The sequence below is a fragment of the Equus quagga genome, chromosome 8, assembly GCF_021613505.1.
Source record: "Equus quagga isolate Etosha38 chromosome 8, UCLA_HA_Equagga_1.0, whole genome shotgun sequence".
NCBI lineage: Eukaryota > Metazoa > Chordata > Mammalia > Perissodactyla > Equidae > Equus > Equus quagga.
The window spans coordinates 109,276,950-109,293,490 of NC_060274.1; the positions used below are offsets into that span (position 1 = coordinate 109,276,950).

A 16,541-nucleotide genomic window follows, 5' to 3' on the forward strand; every position below is an offset into this window, starting at 1 on the left:
GATGAGCGGAAAGTAAACACATTGGGAAGTTTCCACACGTGAGCAGCAGTATTTATGAAAGCTTGAAAGAGAGCTGTTCTGAGGCTGGTGACCCTGTATACGACACACAAAAACTGTTCTATCTCCAAAATCAACAGCAAAAACAAAAATGATGGGATTAAAAAACTTTTAATCACACTTCAAAATACATTACAGTATATGTTAATAACAATATAATTAACAAGTTAAATATACATTTATTTTAGCTACCAGGAACTACGAGGCAGCATTTTGCTAGCCCTTAAACTCAAACTGTTATATGTAATTCCTGGTCTGTAAAATAGCTCCTAAGTGAGATTTTCAACTTACTGATTAACTTGTACCTGCTTACTCTGATTTATTGTTTTTACTTAAGAATCTAAGGATGTATAATTTTTAAAAGACAGTATTTCTTTAAAAAGTAAAAAAGGATTTGTGGGGTTGGCCCCATGGCTGAGCGGTTAAGTTCACGCACTCCACTGCAGGCGGCCCAGTGTTTCGTTGGTTCGAATCCTGGGCGCAGACATGGCACTGCTTAGCCAACCATGCTGAGGCAGCATCCCACACGCCACAACTAGAAGGACCCACAACGAAGAATATACTTTGGGGGGAAAAAGGAAAAAAAAATCTTAAAAAAAAAAAAACAAACAAAAAGTAAAAAAGGATTTGCATGTGTACCCACAGGAATATCAATGGCCCAAAATATTTACACTTACAAAGTTGAAATACTAAACTTGAAAAAAATGAAATTAATATTCTCTCCTGGGAATCTGATGGAGAGCATGATTTACGATTATAGTAAATGTAAAATTTCTTACTAACAATGCCGGTAGAAAAATATGAGAAAAGGTCACCAACACAACTGCAAACAATCTGTTTGCAATCGAGAGTAAAATACCTTGAAAGAAGTGTAAACTGGTACAATAATCTTTTTTATAAAGTAATTTGATAATATGTTTTAAAAGCCTTGATAATATTCTGTACCTTAGAATTCCACTTTCGGACTTTGGGCTAAAGAAATTACCCCAAATGAAGATAGTTATATGCATAAAGTTGAATATTCAGCTGTACTTATGATAATGAAGAATTGGAAGCATCCAAAATGTCCAACAGTAGGGGAATGGTTGAATAAATTATGTTACAATCTTATGATGAAGTTTTTTATAGCCATTAAAAAGTATTTTCCTGAAGATTTTTAATGGCACTAGAAAATTATGTTATAAAGTTAATTTTTAAAAGGATATAAAACTATGTAAATAATATGATTTCAACCTGTAAAAAAGTACAAAGACCAAAATAAAATTTACCAAAAGGCAGCACACCAACATGTTAATAAGGAGCTGCCTCTAAGTAATGGAATAATGAATGATTTTTCTTTTCTTTATACTTTTCCAAATTAAATATATATTAGCTTTATAGTAAAAAAAAAAAAGAAAAAAAGGATATACAAGAAATAAATTTTCCCTAATTTAAAAGTTTACCTACTCCATAAAAAAGAGAATCGTATTTTAAAAATATTATCAAAGCAAAGAACGCTCACAACTCAACAACAAAACATCAAACAACCCAATCAAAAAATGGGCTGGAGACATGAACAGACATTTCTCCAAAGAAGATATACAGATGGCCAATAGGCACATGAAAAGATGCTCATCATCGCTGATCATCAGGGAAATGCAAATCAAAACTACACTAAGATATCACCTTACACCCATTAGAATGACAAAAATATCTAAAACTAATAGTAACAAATGTTGGAGAGGTTGTGGAGAAAAAAGAACCTTCATACACTGCTGGTGGGAATGCAAACTGGTGCAGCCACTATGGAAAACAGTATGGAGATTCCTCAAAAAATTAAAAATAGAACTACCATACGATCCAGCCATCCCACTACTGGGTATTTATCCAAAGAGCTTGAAGTCAGCAATCCCAAAAGTCCTATGCACCCCAGTGTTCACTGCAGCATTATTTACAATAGCCAAGACGTGGAAGCAACCTAAGTGCCCATCAACAGACGAATGGATAAAGAAGATGTGGTACATATATACAGTGGAATACTACTCAGCTGCAAAACAGAACAAAATCATCCCATTTGCAATAACGTGGATGGACCTTGAGAGAATTATGTTAAGTGAAATAAGCCAGCGAGAGAAGGATAATCTGTGTATGACTCCACTCATATGAGGAATTTAAATTTATGGACTAAGAACAGTTTAGTGGATACCAGGGGAAAGGTGGGGTGGGGGGTGGGCACAAAGGGTGAAGTGGTGCACCTACAACACGACTGACAAACATTAATGTACAACTGAAATTTCACAAGATTGTAACCTATCATTAACTCAATAAAAATAAATAAATAAATTAAAAAAAATATATTATCAAAGCGGGCCAGCCCAGTGGCATAGTGGTTAAGGTCATGCACTAAGCTTTGGTGGCCCAGGGTTCACCAGTTCAGATTCCAGGTGCAGAGCTATGCACCACTTATCAAGCCATGCTGTGGCAGGCGTCCCACATATAAAGTAGAGGAAGATGGGCATGGATGTTAGCTCAGGGCGTCTTCCTCAGCAATAAAAAAGAGGAGGAGTGGTGGTGGATGTTAGCTCAGGGCTAATCTTCCTCAAAAAAAAAAATATATATCAAAGCAAGTCATCCTCGACATTCTGTAACAGCAACTTCTACATTCAGAAGTACCTTTGGAAGATTGTAGACATGACGCTGGTAGATCAGTTCATAGTGGGGAGGGTTGATAGCACTTTGATAAATGCAAAAGACATTCTCATTGGTCACATCTGTAAAGGAAACACGCTACGTTAAAAAATAAAACCAAACCACTGGATATATTTCATGTGAAAAGCTCAACTCATTCTTTCAGGAAAGGTTTATACCTGGTTTATTTGGTGTCTGAACGAAGTGCTGAGAGGTAAATGTTTTTCCGTCGGGGTACTTTGGGTGCGGAGGTAACCGGGAATCAAGGTAGGTGCAGAATACATGCATGATGATCTGAAGAGGAGGGACAGTGTTTCAAAGTCAGCATGAAATCTATCATGGATACAGCCTTCTAAAAACGTGTGTGTTTATAATGACTCCAACTTTTAAATTTTCCCCTAAAGAGAAAATTAGCAAAAATGTTTTCAAGAGGTTCTAAGATGAAATCTATACAATGAAAAGATAAAAGCAAGACAATCTTAAGTTTTCCGTTAAGTGAATCCTTCACACCCAGAGTTAAGTAACAGCAAAACCAAGATAAAATACACATACATTCAATACTCAATTTGAATATTAACATTTAAAATTTCATTTTCACACATAACAGTCACTATAAAAAGATAAAGAACATGATTTTGAAAAACTCTTAAATGTTCAAAAACTTTATATTCTGTGATCTCATAAATCTAATTCTAGCAATCTTTCTTAAAGTCATAATCCCAAATAAGAAAGAAATATGCATCATGATAGTCCTTGTAACATTATTTGAGATAGAAAAACAGAAATCTCTCCCCATTCCACGTTTCTCAAACTTTTAGGCCCAATATAGGAGAACAGTTAGATGATAGTGTGTAATAATGAAAAAATAGTTAAACATTGCAAAAGTGAAAAAAGCAGGATACAAAATTTTACATATGGCATGATTACAGCTATGAATAAAAACTAAAAAATAGCACAACCTAAATAAAGGGGAAAAAATACACCAAAATATTAACAGTGGTTGGGTTAAGACACTTGCACAATTTTATTTTTTATTTCTACCTTAGTTTCTAAGTTCTTTTTAGTACTTATTTTTATAATGGAAAAATAAAAACACATAAATCCAATAACAAAAATGTTAAACTAAGGGGCCAGCCTAGTGACACAGTGGTTTAGTTTGCACATTCCACTTCAGGGGCCCAGGGTTTGCCTGTTTGGATCCCTGGTGCGGACCTAGCACTGCTCATCAAGCCATGCTGTGCAGGCATCCCACATATAAAGTAGATGAAGATGGGCATGGATGTTAGCTTAGGGCCAGTCTTCCTCAGCAAAAAGAGGAGGATTGGTGGCAGACGTTAGCTCAGGACTAATTTTCCTCAAAAAAAAAAAAGAAAAACGTTAACCTGAGAAAACAAAACTAGGAACTTACAGCAGAATCAGTGGGCAGGTCTGTGTCCCACTTGCGTCCTTTGAAGTCTCCACCTCTATTCCATCGAAACGAGCTCATACAGCCTCCTTGAGATAGTTCTGTAAAACAAAGGTGAAATTTAAAAAGCTAAGAATATGCAAAAAAATAAGAAAAAGCCTAAGAGGTTATAACAAGGGAAGCAAATCATCTTAAAAACCTGATCAAAACACCCAAACATAAAGAAATATAAGATATAAAAGATTAACTCAAACATCACCATGAGGAAAGAATCAGGTAAATCCACAATGTGGGACAAGACTACTACTCTGGATTCTTAAAAAAGTCAATGTCATGTGGGAAAAAAATGGTGGCAGAACTGTTCTAGACAAAGAGACTGAAAAAAAAGATAAAACAATACAATGTAATGTGTAAACCTAGACTCCATCTTGGTTAGGGATAAAAAAAGAATATATAGCATTCTTTGGACAATTGGGAAATCTGAATATGAACTGTATATTAGATATTATACAAATATAGTTAATTTTAAAGGTCTGATAAGTGTATTGTGGTTATGCAGGAGAATGTAATTTTCAGGAATTCTTGTGCTGAAAAGTAATAATGTCTGTAATGTACTTTCAAATAGTAGAGCAAAAAAAAGTGTGTGTGTGTATGTACACACACAGAAAGAGAAAGAGAGAGAGACGTGCCAAAAATGGCAAAATGTTGGTAACTGTTCAATCTAGAAGGCCCATACTGTGTTCACTGTATTTTGTAAACTTTTTTGCATATTTGATATACAATAGTACTTTATATATACTTTGTATATATGCACACGCGCGCGCGCGCACACACACACACACCTATGAAGCAATCTTGCCAAAAAATTGCAACCTGAATTCACAGGAAATACAGAGGACAGAGGGTCATGTCAAACTACAATATGGGGACATGTTCAGCAAAATCCACACCACGGGAAACTCAATAGGACACACAATCCAGTTCTTTCAACAAATAAGCTGCAAAGCAAAAAGGATGGATGGGAAACCTGCAGCCTAAAAGAAACTTAAATGCATCTACCAATCACAATATGTGATAATATTTAAATCCCAATTTAAACAAACAATACCAAACAAAGTAATTATACATTTTATGAGATAGCTGGAAATTTGTACACAGGCTGTGTATTTCAAGATATAAAGAAACTGTTTCAAAAATTAGGTGTGATAATTGTACTGTGGTTTTTTAAAAGCCTTCTATTTTAGAGATACATATGGAGATATTTACAGATGAGGTGATGTCAGTGTGGAGGATTTGTCTCCAATAACACAGGAAGGGAGGAGCTAGACGGGACACGGCTCATGCAGGGGTTGCCCAGGGACTGACGGCTGTTGGGACGGGTGCTGAGTACAAGAGGGCTGAGCATACTGTTGCATCTAGTTTTACGCATGTTTGAATTTTCCTTATATAGAAAGTTTTTAAAAGTCATGATAAATGCTTATTCCTGAACCCCAGTGCCAACCTAGGGGAGAGAGCGGGCACCATAACATTTTTACATTAACATTTATGATGAATCTGAAGAGTGAAATATTATTTCTAAAACTTGCTTAGTGATGAGAACATTTTACAGAATTTATCCAAATAAAAGTAGGGAGGCATAAAGAGGGCGTGCGGAGGCTCAGGAAGGGTACTTCCCTGACTCTCAAGTCAGGTTCCTCAGAAGATCCCCCAAAGAACCAGAATTCCCCCCTCAAATAATCAAAATATAACAGAAATATAAAGAAGCAATATATTAAATACAAATTATAAAAACTCAAAGAAATAAGTATCAGCATGCTAAAATTATAAAGAATGTCACAGTGGCACCCATGCTTGGTAGTTTCTACTCCCAGTAGAAAATTAGTGAAATATTCACTTGAGCCCATTTAGCTCATATTTAAGTCTCCCTAAATACAATAAAATCATTAATTAACATATTCAAGGCTAACTACATTATTTTGACAATTCTTAAGCATATAAAATATAAAACCCAAAAGTTGTTCAAGTATAAGCCTTAATTAAGCCATAATTATATATATTTATAAAATATCAGATAATACTTAGGGATACTTTTCCTTTTTTCAAAAAGTGCTTTTCTTTGTTACCTTTATTTTATTATAACATCTCAAAGTACTAGTGAAAAAGCTCTTGTTTTTTTCTTTTTCAAATCAACAGTTACCTTTGATCCTCTCAAACAAGTATTCCTGATTTGGTGTAAGGTCTAGATACTGCACGATTGTATTCAGAGTTGGAATGAGAGGAGCTTTGACCAGAGCAGCTTGCTTCAAGCTAGTAATACTAGCCTCTGTCAAAAATAAAACATACACAACACAGATTATTCTTCATGTGGGTCTCTAAAAGAACTTAAAATGCTCTTCCCTCAATAGATGTTGAAGGAATAAATGAAAGCAATAATAGTCCTAACAATTTGCATGATCTACTTTTTGTTGTTAGTGCCATCCAGTCGATTCTGATCCCTAGGGCCCCTGTGTGGAGGAGAACAGAACCTGCCTGGTCTTTTTGCGCCATCCTCTCACCTTCCAGCACTGTATCAGACAATGCTTTGCTGCTACTCACAGGGTTTTCATGGCCGATTTTTTCGGAAGTAGGTGGTCAGGTCCTTCATCCTAGTCTGTCTTAGTCTGGAAGCTCCATTGAAACCTGTCCACCATGGGTGATCCTGCTGGTATTTGAAATACCAGTGGCACACCTTTCAGCATCATAGTAACACGCAGCTGCCACAATATGACAACCGACAGACAGGTAGTGTGGGTCCATGATCAGGAAACGAATCCAGGCTGCAGCGGTTGAGTGCTGATACTTAACCACTAGACCACCAGGGCTGGCCATTATCTACTTTACCTACAATTTATTTCATCATTTCTGGCAAGGTAGCCAGATTTACACACACACACATTACAAAAGGGGCAGCCAAATCCATATCGGCAGATCTATGGACAACTAATACAGAGAAGATTTTTCTCTCTTTTTTTTTTGCTGGGAAAGATTCACCCTAATATCTATTGCCAATCTTCCTCTCTTCTTTTTTTCCCTCACCAAAGCCCCAGTACACAGTTGTACATACTTGTTGTAAGTCCTTCTAGTTTTTCTACATGAGCTGCTGTCACAGCATGGCTACTGACAGATGAGTTGTGTGGTTCCACACCTGGGAACCAAACCTGCGCCACTGAAGTGGAGCACTAGGCCACCAGGGCTGGCTCTGCACAGAAGATTTTTGTGGGGTATGTATAAAAAGATATATGACAGCTTTCAAAATCAGGTTGAATTAAAAGTTGCCTGCTATGGAAGTGACAAGCAGAAACTTTTTTTTAAAGCTTTTTGGTAAGGAAGATCGGCTCTGAGCTAACATCTGTTGCCAATCTTCCTCTTTTTTTTCTTTTTCCCCAAATCCCCAGCACATAGTTGTATATCCTACTTGTAGCTTATTCTAGTTCTTCTATGTGGGATGCTGCCACAGCATGGTTTAATGAGTAGCGTGTAGGCCCACGCCTAGGATCCAAACTGTTGAACCCCGGGCCGCCAAGGCAGAATGAGTGAATTTAACCACTCAGCCATGGGGCCAGCCCCACAGAAACTTTTTATGACAGCGATTTCTTTCCTCATATCATGAAAGACAACTATCCAAAGAAATTAATAAACCACCAGAAATTCCACAAAATGTCCAACCTTACTAGTAATATCCAATGTTGCGAAAAAGCCATGCTTACATGTGACATGGTTGCTAGAGTATATACACTCATATAAGGTTTTTGAAAGGTTATGCACATCAAAAGACTTAATACGTTTATACCTATTGAACTGACAACTCCACTTCTTTTTTTTTGGTGAGGAAGATTAGGCCTGGGCTAACATCTATGCCAATCTGCCTCTATTTTTTGTATGTGGGTCACCACCACAGCATGGCCTTCTCATGAGTGGTGTAGGTCCATGCCCAGGATCCAAACCTGTGAACCCCAGGCCACTGAAGTGGAATGTGGCAGACTTAACCACTATGCTACTGGCCCAACTCCATTTCTAAGAAATTATCCTAAAGAAATAATTATAAATGTACACAAATATTTAGATAAAAGGATACTGACTCACAGCATTATTAATAACAGCAAAGGGAAAAAACCCTAAATTTTAGATAATAAAGATCAGTTAAAAGTACAACACATTGTATATATAAAAAAGAAATACAATCTAGCCATAAAAATAGTACTGGAGAATATTCAACAAAAGAGAAATAGTGGGGGGAAAAGCAGATAACAAAATGGTATGACCGCAATTTCATTAAAAATATATACATACATAGGTACTGTATTTTCTCGACTCCTAAATATATACTCTTCATATTTTAATGTTCTTAAATTATGTATAATTTACAATTGATATATATAGTTAGCATCATAGTATTTTTCTCCAAAAATAATAATTGGTTGTGACTTAAAATTGATAATGGTTATCTCTAGAAGCAGAACTATGGGTAATATTCTCCTTTGTGTATTTCTGTACTTCCCAAATAAACAAGGAGTTTACTATACGGCTCAGCAATTCCATTCCTAGGTAACACCCAAGAGAAATTAAAATACACATCCACACAAATACTTTTACACAACTGTTCATAGCAGCATTGTTCATAATAGCCCAAAAGTGAAAACAACCTAAATGGCAATCAATTGATGAATGGGCAAACAAAATGTGGTAGATCTTTACAATGCGATATTATTTGGCAATAAAAGGAAATGAAGTTCTGATAGGCGATACAACACAGATGAACCTTGAAAACATTATGTCAAGCGAAAGAAGCCAGTCACAAAAGACAACATATTGTATGATCTCATTTATATGAAATATCCACAACAGGCCTATCTATAGAGACAGGCTGGTAGTTGCCTAGGGTTGGGGAATAGGTGGTGGTGGGAAAGGGGGTGGGTGGGGTGGGGGTGGGGGTGTGTGTGTGTGTGTGTGTGTGTGTGTACATGGGGTTTCTTTTTGTGTGATGAGATACTCTAAAATTGATTATGGTGATGGTTATACAACCCAAACCTTTGAACTGTAGACTTCAAATGGGTGAAGTGTATGGTAAGTAAATTATATCTCAATAAAACTGTTATATTAAAAAAACACTATTACAGACATTTAGTATTTTTCTTCACCTCAACATAACAAAAGAAGGTGCTAAACAGCCCATTACAAGAAGAAATTTTCCACCTGGCAGATTCATTGCAGGTACATCAAACGCTGGGCTCTGTTTTCACATACCTCCTATCTGCAGCTCTGGACAACCCATCCGTCTCATCTGTGTGCTGACAGACTCAACCTCCTGTACAAGTGGCACTAATATTGTCTCATTGATCCACTAGGAAGAAATGAGGTAAAGACTTTACACACATAATTCTAAAGCATTTCTCAAATAACTGTTTTCATAAAACTAAGAATTTTTTTACCATCTTGTACTAGAAGGTTAAGAGTACAGTGGAGAGAACGGAAGCAGCAAGTACCTGAAGTCTAGAGAGAGTTAAGCAAACATGCTATTGGAATGTAAGTTGCTAAGTTATATTCTTAAATCACGTCTGTTTTTTTTCCTGAAGAAAATATAAAACTTTCAGTTATATGTTAAATTTTTCTTAAATTTTTCTATGACTATTATACTTAGCTAAAAGGATAACTTTCAGTTTACATGTCTAGGGTAATTATTCATACATTTATTCAAGTAGTGTTTATATTGGTTTGAGATTAGTAAGATAGTTTTTGAAACTAACACAAGAGATTAACTCTCAGCAGGCTCACCCAATTCCCTAGCCACGTGGAAAACAGATTTATTATATTTGAAACTGGTTTGTGACTATTACAATAGCACTTTAGGACAAGGAATTTCAAATGCCACTTTGCATGGCTAATATCAAACTAACTCCGGGATGTGAAAAGACTGTCCAAGGGATCACGCCATCTGGTTTGTCTGTGTTACATGTTTTGTGTGTGTCTGTAGCAACTTCAACCACCATTTCTGTTTCAATGCTTCTGTTTAACCATAAAATTGAAGGATGAAAAAAGTGCAGGTGAAATACAGGTCTATAATTCCTTATAAAAATTTTGAAGTAAAAAAAAATCTCTGAAAATTGCAAGTTTTTTTGGAATCCATTTAGCAAGCAAATTTGATATATTAGCAGGACCTGAACTGAATTCCCATGAAGCTATTTACAGACTTCATCCCACTTAGCGTGACTATTCAAATGCTTTGCTGCAGAAATATTCATGTGGTTGATTACCTAGTGCTAACCAGACTCCATTAGCGGTATTACAAAATATATGGTATATGCATACAGTTTTTTAAAAAAATCCAAAAACCACTAAATTTAGAACACTGTAGCCTAAGGAATTTGGATAAGGGATTGTGTTTGTATTTCTCCCAAGCTAGTACTCCTGACCAAGACTTTATATTTTAAATACATTAGCATTTTTAAACAAGCCTATAAGTGGAAAAAAAGAGAGTATAGTTTTAGGACATCACTTCACTCATTCTTCTAACATTTATTAAATGCATCCTACTTGTCAGACACTCTTTGGCTGCAACAAAATTATCTAAGGGGTCCAGAAGAGAGATCCAGACCTCATCCCCAAAAAGTCAGTAGTTCTAGGTTGGGCTCAGGAATTTTTCTTTTAACAAGCCATCCAGACTTCTGGGTCAAGAAAGCAGGCTGCTGTTTTTCCCCACTCCCTATTGATACCCTATTTAAATTATAGTAAAACAATAAAAAAGGAGTACAAGTGATTTCAAGATATTTCTAGAAGATAGAGAGTGGATGGATGAGTGCTGAAGGACGAAACAGCAGAAGCAGCAGCAGCCTCTACAGAATCTAAGTGGAGCTACCTGCAGTGGACCAGGGGCCAATCTGCCCAACAGAACTTGGGACACAGAGGGACTCCCGAGAGTGACAGGAAGAGGCAGCGCGGAAATAAGGAAACTAATTCATGCTCCATATGGAAGAGCTGGCCTTCCCAACCTCCAGGTCAAAGATTAGAGGGTTCTTCTGTAGAAAAATCAAAGAAATTGACTGAAGTAGCTTCAAGCATATACTGTCTTCTCTCTCTAACTCTGAAGTCTTCTGAGGGCAAGGATCTCATTTTTGTTTCCCTCATATTTCTAGACACCTAACAGCTGATAGAAAAGCTCTCCGAAAAATAAAATTGAGATGCTGGGAAAGGAAAGACCTTAATAACTAAATGTATTATTCCCTTATCCACTCAAAATACACTGACTTACTAAATATGGAGGAGAAAAAAAATCCCATGAAAATGGATGCCATAAGGTAAATGTCATGTTTATCCTTATACACATGCCATCCATACTGCACTTTTAATAATAATTAAGTCTGATATTCTGATTAATAATTAACATCTCTGATATTCCAAGAACATACTTTGCATATTAAGACACTAATATCGTCCAGAGAGCAATGTCAGAACTTACATTTCTGAACTTAGCTGTCCATGAATCCATATGATCAAGAAGTTGTCTATTCATTGTCACTCTTGCCCAAACCTATTAAAAATATGTTTAAAATGAATAATCAGTGAGGAAAAATCCTGCCAGAAATCAGTCATTCTCTCCCCTACCCTCAAAAATATTTGGAATGATTTGAAAAAAGTCTTCACAAACATCAATACTGATCTAATTAATATGGCGTAATTGTCTTATTACTCACTTGGTTGCTATTCATGCACAGATATATCTCTAAAATTCCTTACATTAGTATGTTTAAAGGACATTCTTTTTGCTTTTAAGAACAAAATAAAAATCTTATACTTAGTATTAAACTGATTAATTTACAGACTGTCAAATGTTCTAATCCAAATGTATTAAAATGTCTTGCATATGTTGAGTACAAAGAGATACTTGAGATACCTTTTTATAAATGAATGCAGAAAAAAGTTTTAGGAGGACACTAATGTCAACTATGTGTCATAAAGAATAACACGTAAAATATAATTCAGTTTCACGCACACAAAGTTAGATAGGAGTCTTTCCACTGTTTAATGTTTGCCAGACTTATGTTTCTAGGCATTAAAAGTGGAGGTTACAGAAAAAAAAAGTTCTAGAAGTAGAAGAGAAGCCTTTCTAATAATCTGTAAATCAGAAATATTAAGTCATTTTTATTTTCCATTTACCTCCTCTGCAGCTTGTTTAGAACTGAGATCAGCTTCATCTTTGTTGGCACATGGGGCCTGAGACCTACAGGCCAGCTGGTACTGAAACTTCTTTAAGGTTTGCGCATAATCCCCCACAGAACGACTGTAGTTCCAGAAAGTGGGACTAGTGGATGGCGAGGTGGAGTCCGGGCTCCCTACAATGATCACAGAGCGTCAGCGTGCAGGAGTAATCCTGACATCTAGAGTCAGCACACGAACCCCGGGCATCTGGGCACCCAGGTACTGGCAATCCAGGAAGACGGAGCCTCCAGGAGCTCCTCTCCCCCCTCCTCCCCAACGCTACCTTTTGTTTAGAGAACATGGCCTGCTGGTGCTAAAAATTAGAAAGAACATTTTCTGAGAAGTATCAATTTAAGAGCCATAAAAACCCTAAGTGGATGAAAGTGTCTGTTTATTTTTGTTGTAAAATTAAGCTTATTTCATTATCTAAGACTTTTAAATGCTTCAGTGAGAAACAAACAAAAGACAAATTTCTTCAGGGAAAAAACAGGCTAAGGAAGTTACCTGCTTGAATTTTTAGAAGCTCTTTCTGAATGGCATAACGAGAGCTTCCTATTAGGAAACTGCTCTGAGGGCTAGCAGCTAAACCCATTCTTCCCTGCACTATGCTGGGTTCCATTTACGGCCTGTAGTAATTCCTGTGTGGTAGTAAAAGAGACTATCTGCTGATTACACCTCTAGATTTACAAATTTACTTTTAGGAAATGTAAACAGTCATGTTTAGGAACTTAGTCCTGTAGAGGCCTCGACCAGAGAACTCATCACACTTCAAGGTTACAGTCTGTCTCTTTCCCCAGACAGAATCTGAGCTCCTTGAGAGCAGGGGGTGTTTTCCCCAGCATGGAGCACAGTACCTGAACAAATCGCAAATTTTCGATGACGGGCTTATGATACTTATGAAGCGGCTTATTTTCAGAGTTTAACTGATATCAAAAATATCAGTTGATACTTCATACCCACACAAAAAAAATCACGAGTAGAAATTAGTTTTTTTTAATCTCCACAGAATTTCTAAAAGAAGTGACTAGAAAATAATAGAACTGGTTTTCTTGTGATGTTTACAGGCACAAAGGATGAGCAATCATGAAAGGAATATGTTGCAGTATTTCACCCCATAGCATCAAAACCTTGAAGGTTAGCCAGTCCTGTGCTAGTAGCTTTGGTGAATAGTAGTATGTTTCATGACAGCATAAAAATAAATAATTATGCACAGTCAAGGAATATCACACTTGGTGTAAAGTTAAATTTTCAAGTAGGACTTCCGGCAAAATTGACTTACAGGAATGAATTAATGTCAAGAAAAGAAGTTTTAAACCAACACAACTGATTTAATAAATAGGGAATAAAAAATGAAGGTAAGAGACATGGTCATGATAGAGGACAAAGTTATCCTATTTTGATTAATCATTTTGACTACTAATTTTAAAAATGATAATCAAGATTTCTGAGACAGAAATGTGAACATGAGAAAAATTTTGATAAAGACTGGCTTTAGATACAAAAGAAGTTTTATACAGATGATACAAATGAGAAGGTTTAGTATCTGTTGTATATTAGCCAAAGCAAAAGCAAATATATATAGTAAGCAGTGACAAAATAGGGCCTGTCTCTGATGACCACTGCCACCAACAAAACAGCACAAGATCTGGACCTGGAGAGCCCAAAGGACCTAAGAATTGAAGCACGTAGAGATTCGGAATTCTGACAACATAACAAACTAGGCAGCCTGAAAGATCTCCCACTACATAGATCTAAAAATGTTCATTAAATAAAACACATTATTTAAATGAATAATGGAACTTACAAAAAGTAAGAGGAATAGCCAGTGGCTAAAAATGAAAAGGGAATTGAAAATCAGAGTGGCCTGTGTGCGAGCTGATGTGTGGCTGCTACGGAGAATTTTGCAGGCTTTGGGAAACCTGGTAGCTTGGATTTCAGGGGCCAAATGGGAAAAGAGGATGTAGGCCCAGCAGAGGTGGAAAGCTGGATTCAGGCCTTCCTCCTACCTCCATCCCCTCACCCAGCACAGGGCCAGGGATCTCAGAGGACTGCATTCTCAGTGAATAACAAAAAAGATCTGTCTACTGGCACTAGGAGGTAGTAACAAGGAAGCTTGTCTGTGTTAGTCAGGCTGTTGGGAAATTTAAAAAAACCTCTGAGATTTAAAAATCACAGATCCACCTTCACATTTAGAGCACCCATTTACACTACCCGTGAAGTCCAGGAACCTCCAAGCTCAGAAATTACTTAAGTTAGTTTGAGGTCAGTGATACTCCTGAGGCACCTGGCAGAGACAAATACAAAACTGCTAGGAGGAGACAAGGCTTCCACTTAGCCTACCCAGGACAGAAAAAGCATCGATAAAACACTACTGAAGACAAGTCTACCACAAACAGACAAAACACACATAAATCACAAGAAAATAAGCCTCCCAGCAAAAGAGTCAACAAGACAAAAATGTTAGTATTTAATCTCCAAGAACTTTAGATAACCGAACTGCTAGACAGAGACTTCTAAAAAGTATGTTTTAAGTGACTGTGATAAGAAAAAGAACTGAAAACATAAGAACAACATAAGATAACCTAAAGTAAATCAGGCATATTTGAAACAGAACCAAACAAAACTTTGAAAACTGAAAAAAACCCCGACAAATTTAAAAACTCAATGAGCTCGTTAAACAGCAGTTTAGAGACTGCTAAAGAAAGAATCAACCATCAGTCCAAACTGGCTAAAACAAACAAACTGTGGGGTGGGGGTAAAACAGAAAGCGCTTCTTTACAGAGCAATGCAAACTACTAAATGTAGAAGAAATGAAAGTATTAGAACGTCTCCATTTTGCAACCACCACTGCATGTACTCATTCAGGAAAGGATCATCAATGGATGCTAAAATCATTGGGTGAAAGGCTGTTGGGGGAACAGAAAATTCACACACTTGAAGGATTACACTATACATTATTTATTTATTTTTAATTTATTATTTTTTTTGGTGAGGGAGATTGGCCCTGAGCTAACATCCATACCCAATCTTTCTCTTTTTGCCTGAAGAAGAGTGGTCCTGAGCTAAGATCTGTGCCAATCTTCCTCTATTTTGTATTTGGGACGCCACCACAGCATGGCTTGATGAGCAGTGTGTAGGTCCGCACACAAGATCTGAACCCACGAACCCTGGGTCACCAAAGCGGAGTGCATGAACTTAACCAGTACGCCACCAGGCTGGTCCCTAGATTATTTGTTAATTACAAAAGGGAAAAGCTATTGGGAAGAAATCAGGTTGCTAGCACCTTGACCAAGTGATCCAATGTAATGTTTCCAATAAAGCGACAAAATGATACCAGGAGTCTCTCGAGGTGATACACTGAAAGGAACACACCACCACCTATTGTATTTTTGCCAAGAAATAACATTTAAACTGAATCTAATAATGAGAAAATGGTCACACAAATCCAAATTTGCATAACAACCAGCTTGATCTCTTCAAAATGTAAATATCATAAAAAACAAAAAACAAACAAATGTTCTAGATTAAAGAAGACAAAAGAAGTATAAGAACCCAATGCAATACATGATCCTTGACTGGATCCTGGATCGGCAAAAGAAAAAAAAGCTACAAAGGTCATTACTGGGTCAACTGGAGGAAACGCAAAAAGGACTAATAGCAGCATCTTAAGCATGATAATCACATTGCAGTTAGAAAGGAAAATCTCCTTGTTCTTACGAGGTGCATGTGAAATATTTAAGGATGATGTGGCCAATCAGCAAAAAAGTGTGTGTGTGAAAAGGAATATATGTGAGTGCCTGGTCTCTCACTATTGGAGAAAGGAGTTACAAATATGGACAGGGAGGAGGCTGGAATAAACCCAATACAGTTGGATTGGAACTGGAGGTGTCAGTATGAACTCATGGTTTTTAATATATATAAATGGATGGATGTGGAAGTACACATCGATGTCTTATACATGTAGACATATAGATGTGTGTTTGTATGTATGTATACACATATATTTCCTAGCTGTTTGCTGAGAGGACCTACAGTAATGATACCCCATTAACAACGGCATATCCAATGCCCAGACATTAACTTATAAATACCATTCTCCACTAAAAGCAATCATCGTCCCTTGGAGAAACAGACTGACTCCAGAGCTAGTTAGCCAGGGAAAGTACAAGAGGAGCCTGGA

The 16,541-nt window shown here is 36.8% G+C and overlaps 1 protein-coding gene across 6 annotated transcripts in view; it reads right to left on the reverse strand.

Moving 5' to 3' along the window:
- TMEM209 (transmembrane protein 209) overlaps positions 1 to 16,541 on the reverse strand; it is a 29,656-nt gene that overhangs the window by 5,251 nt on the left and 7,864 nt on the right. For 3 of the 6 annotated variants that reach the window (XM_046670339.1, XM_046670340.1, XM_046670341.1), the window contains 7 exons: positions 12,320 to 12,495; positions 11,622 to 11,693; positions 9,413 to 9,509; positions 6,327 to 6,452; positions 4,133 to 4,230; positions 2,904 to 3,018; positions 2,710 to 2,807 (listed from right to left, as the gene is read on the reverse strand). In XM_046670339.1, coding sequence (XP_046526295.1) covers positions 2,710 to 2,807; positions 2,904 to 3,018; positions 4,133 to 4,230; positions 6,327 to 6,452; positions 9,413 to 9,509; positions 11,622 to 11,693; positions 12,320 to 12,495 — 782 coding nt within the window. Of the gene's footprint in view, positions 1 to 2,709; positions 2,808 to 2,903; positions 3,123 to 4,132; positions 4,231 to 6,326; positions 6,453 to 9,412; positions 9,510 to 11,621; positions 11,694 to 12,319; positions 12,496 to 16,541 lie in introns of those variants that run through there. The other 3 variants (XM_046670342.1, XM_046670343.1, XM_046670344.1) reach the window with 2 other exon arrangements.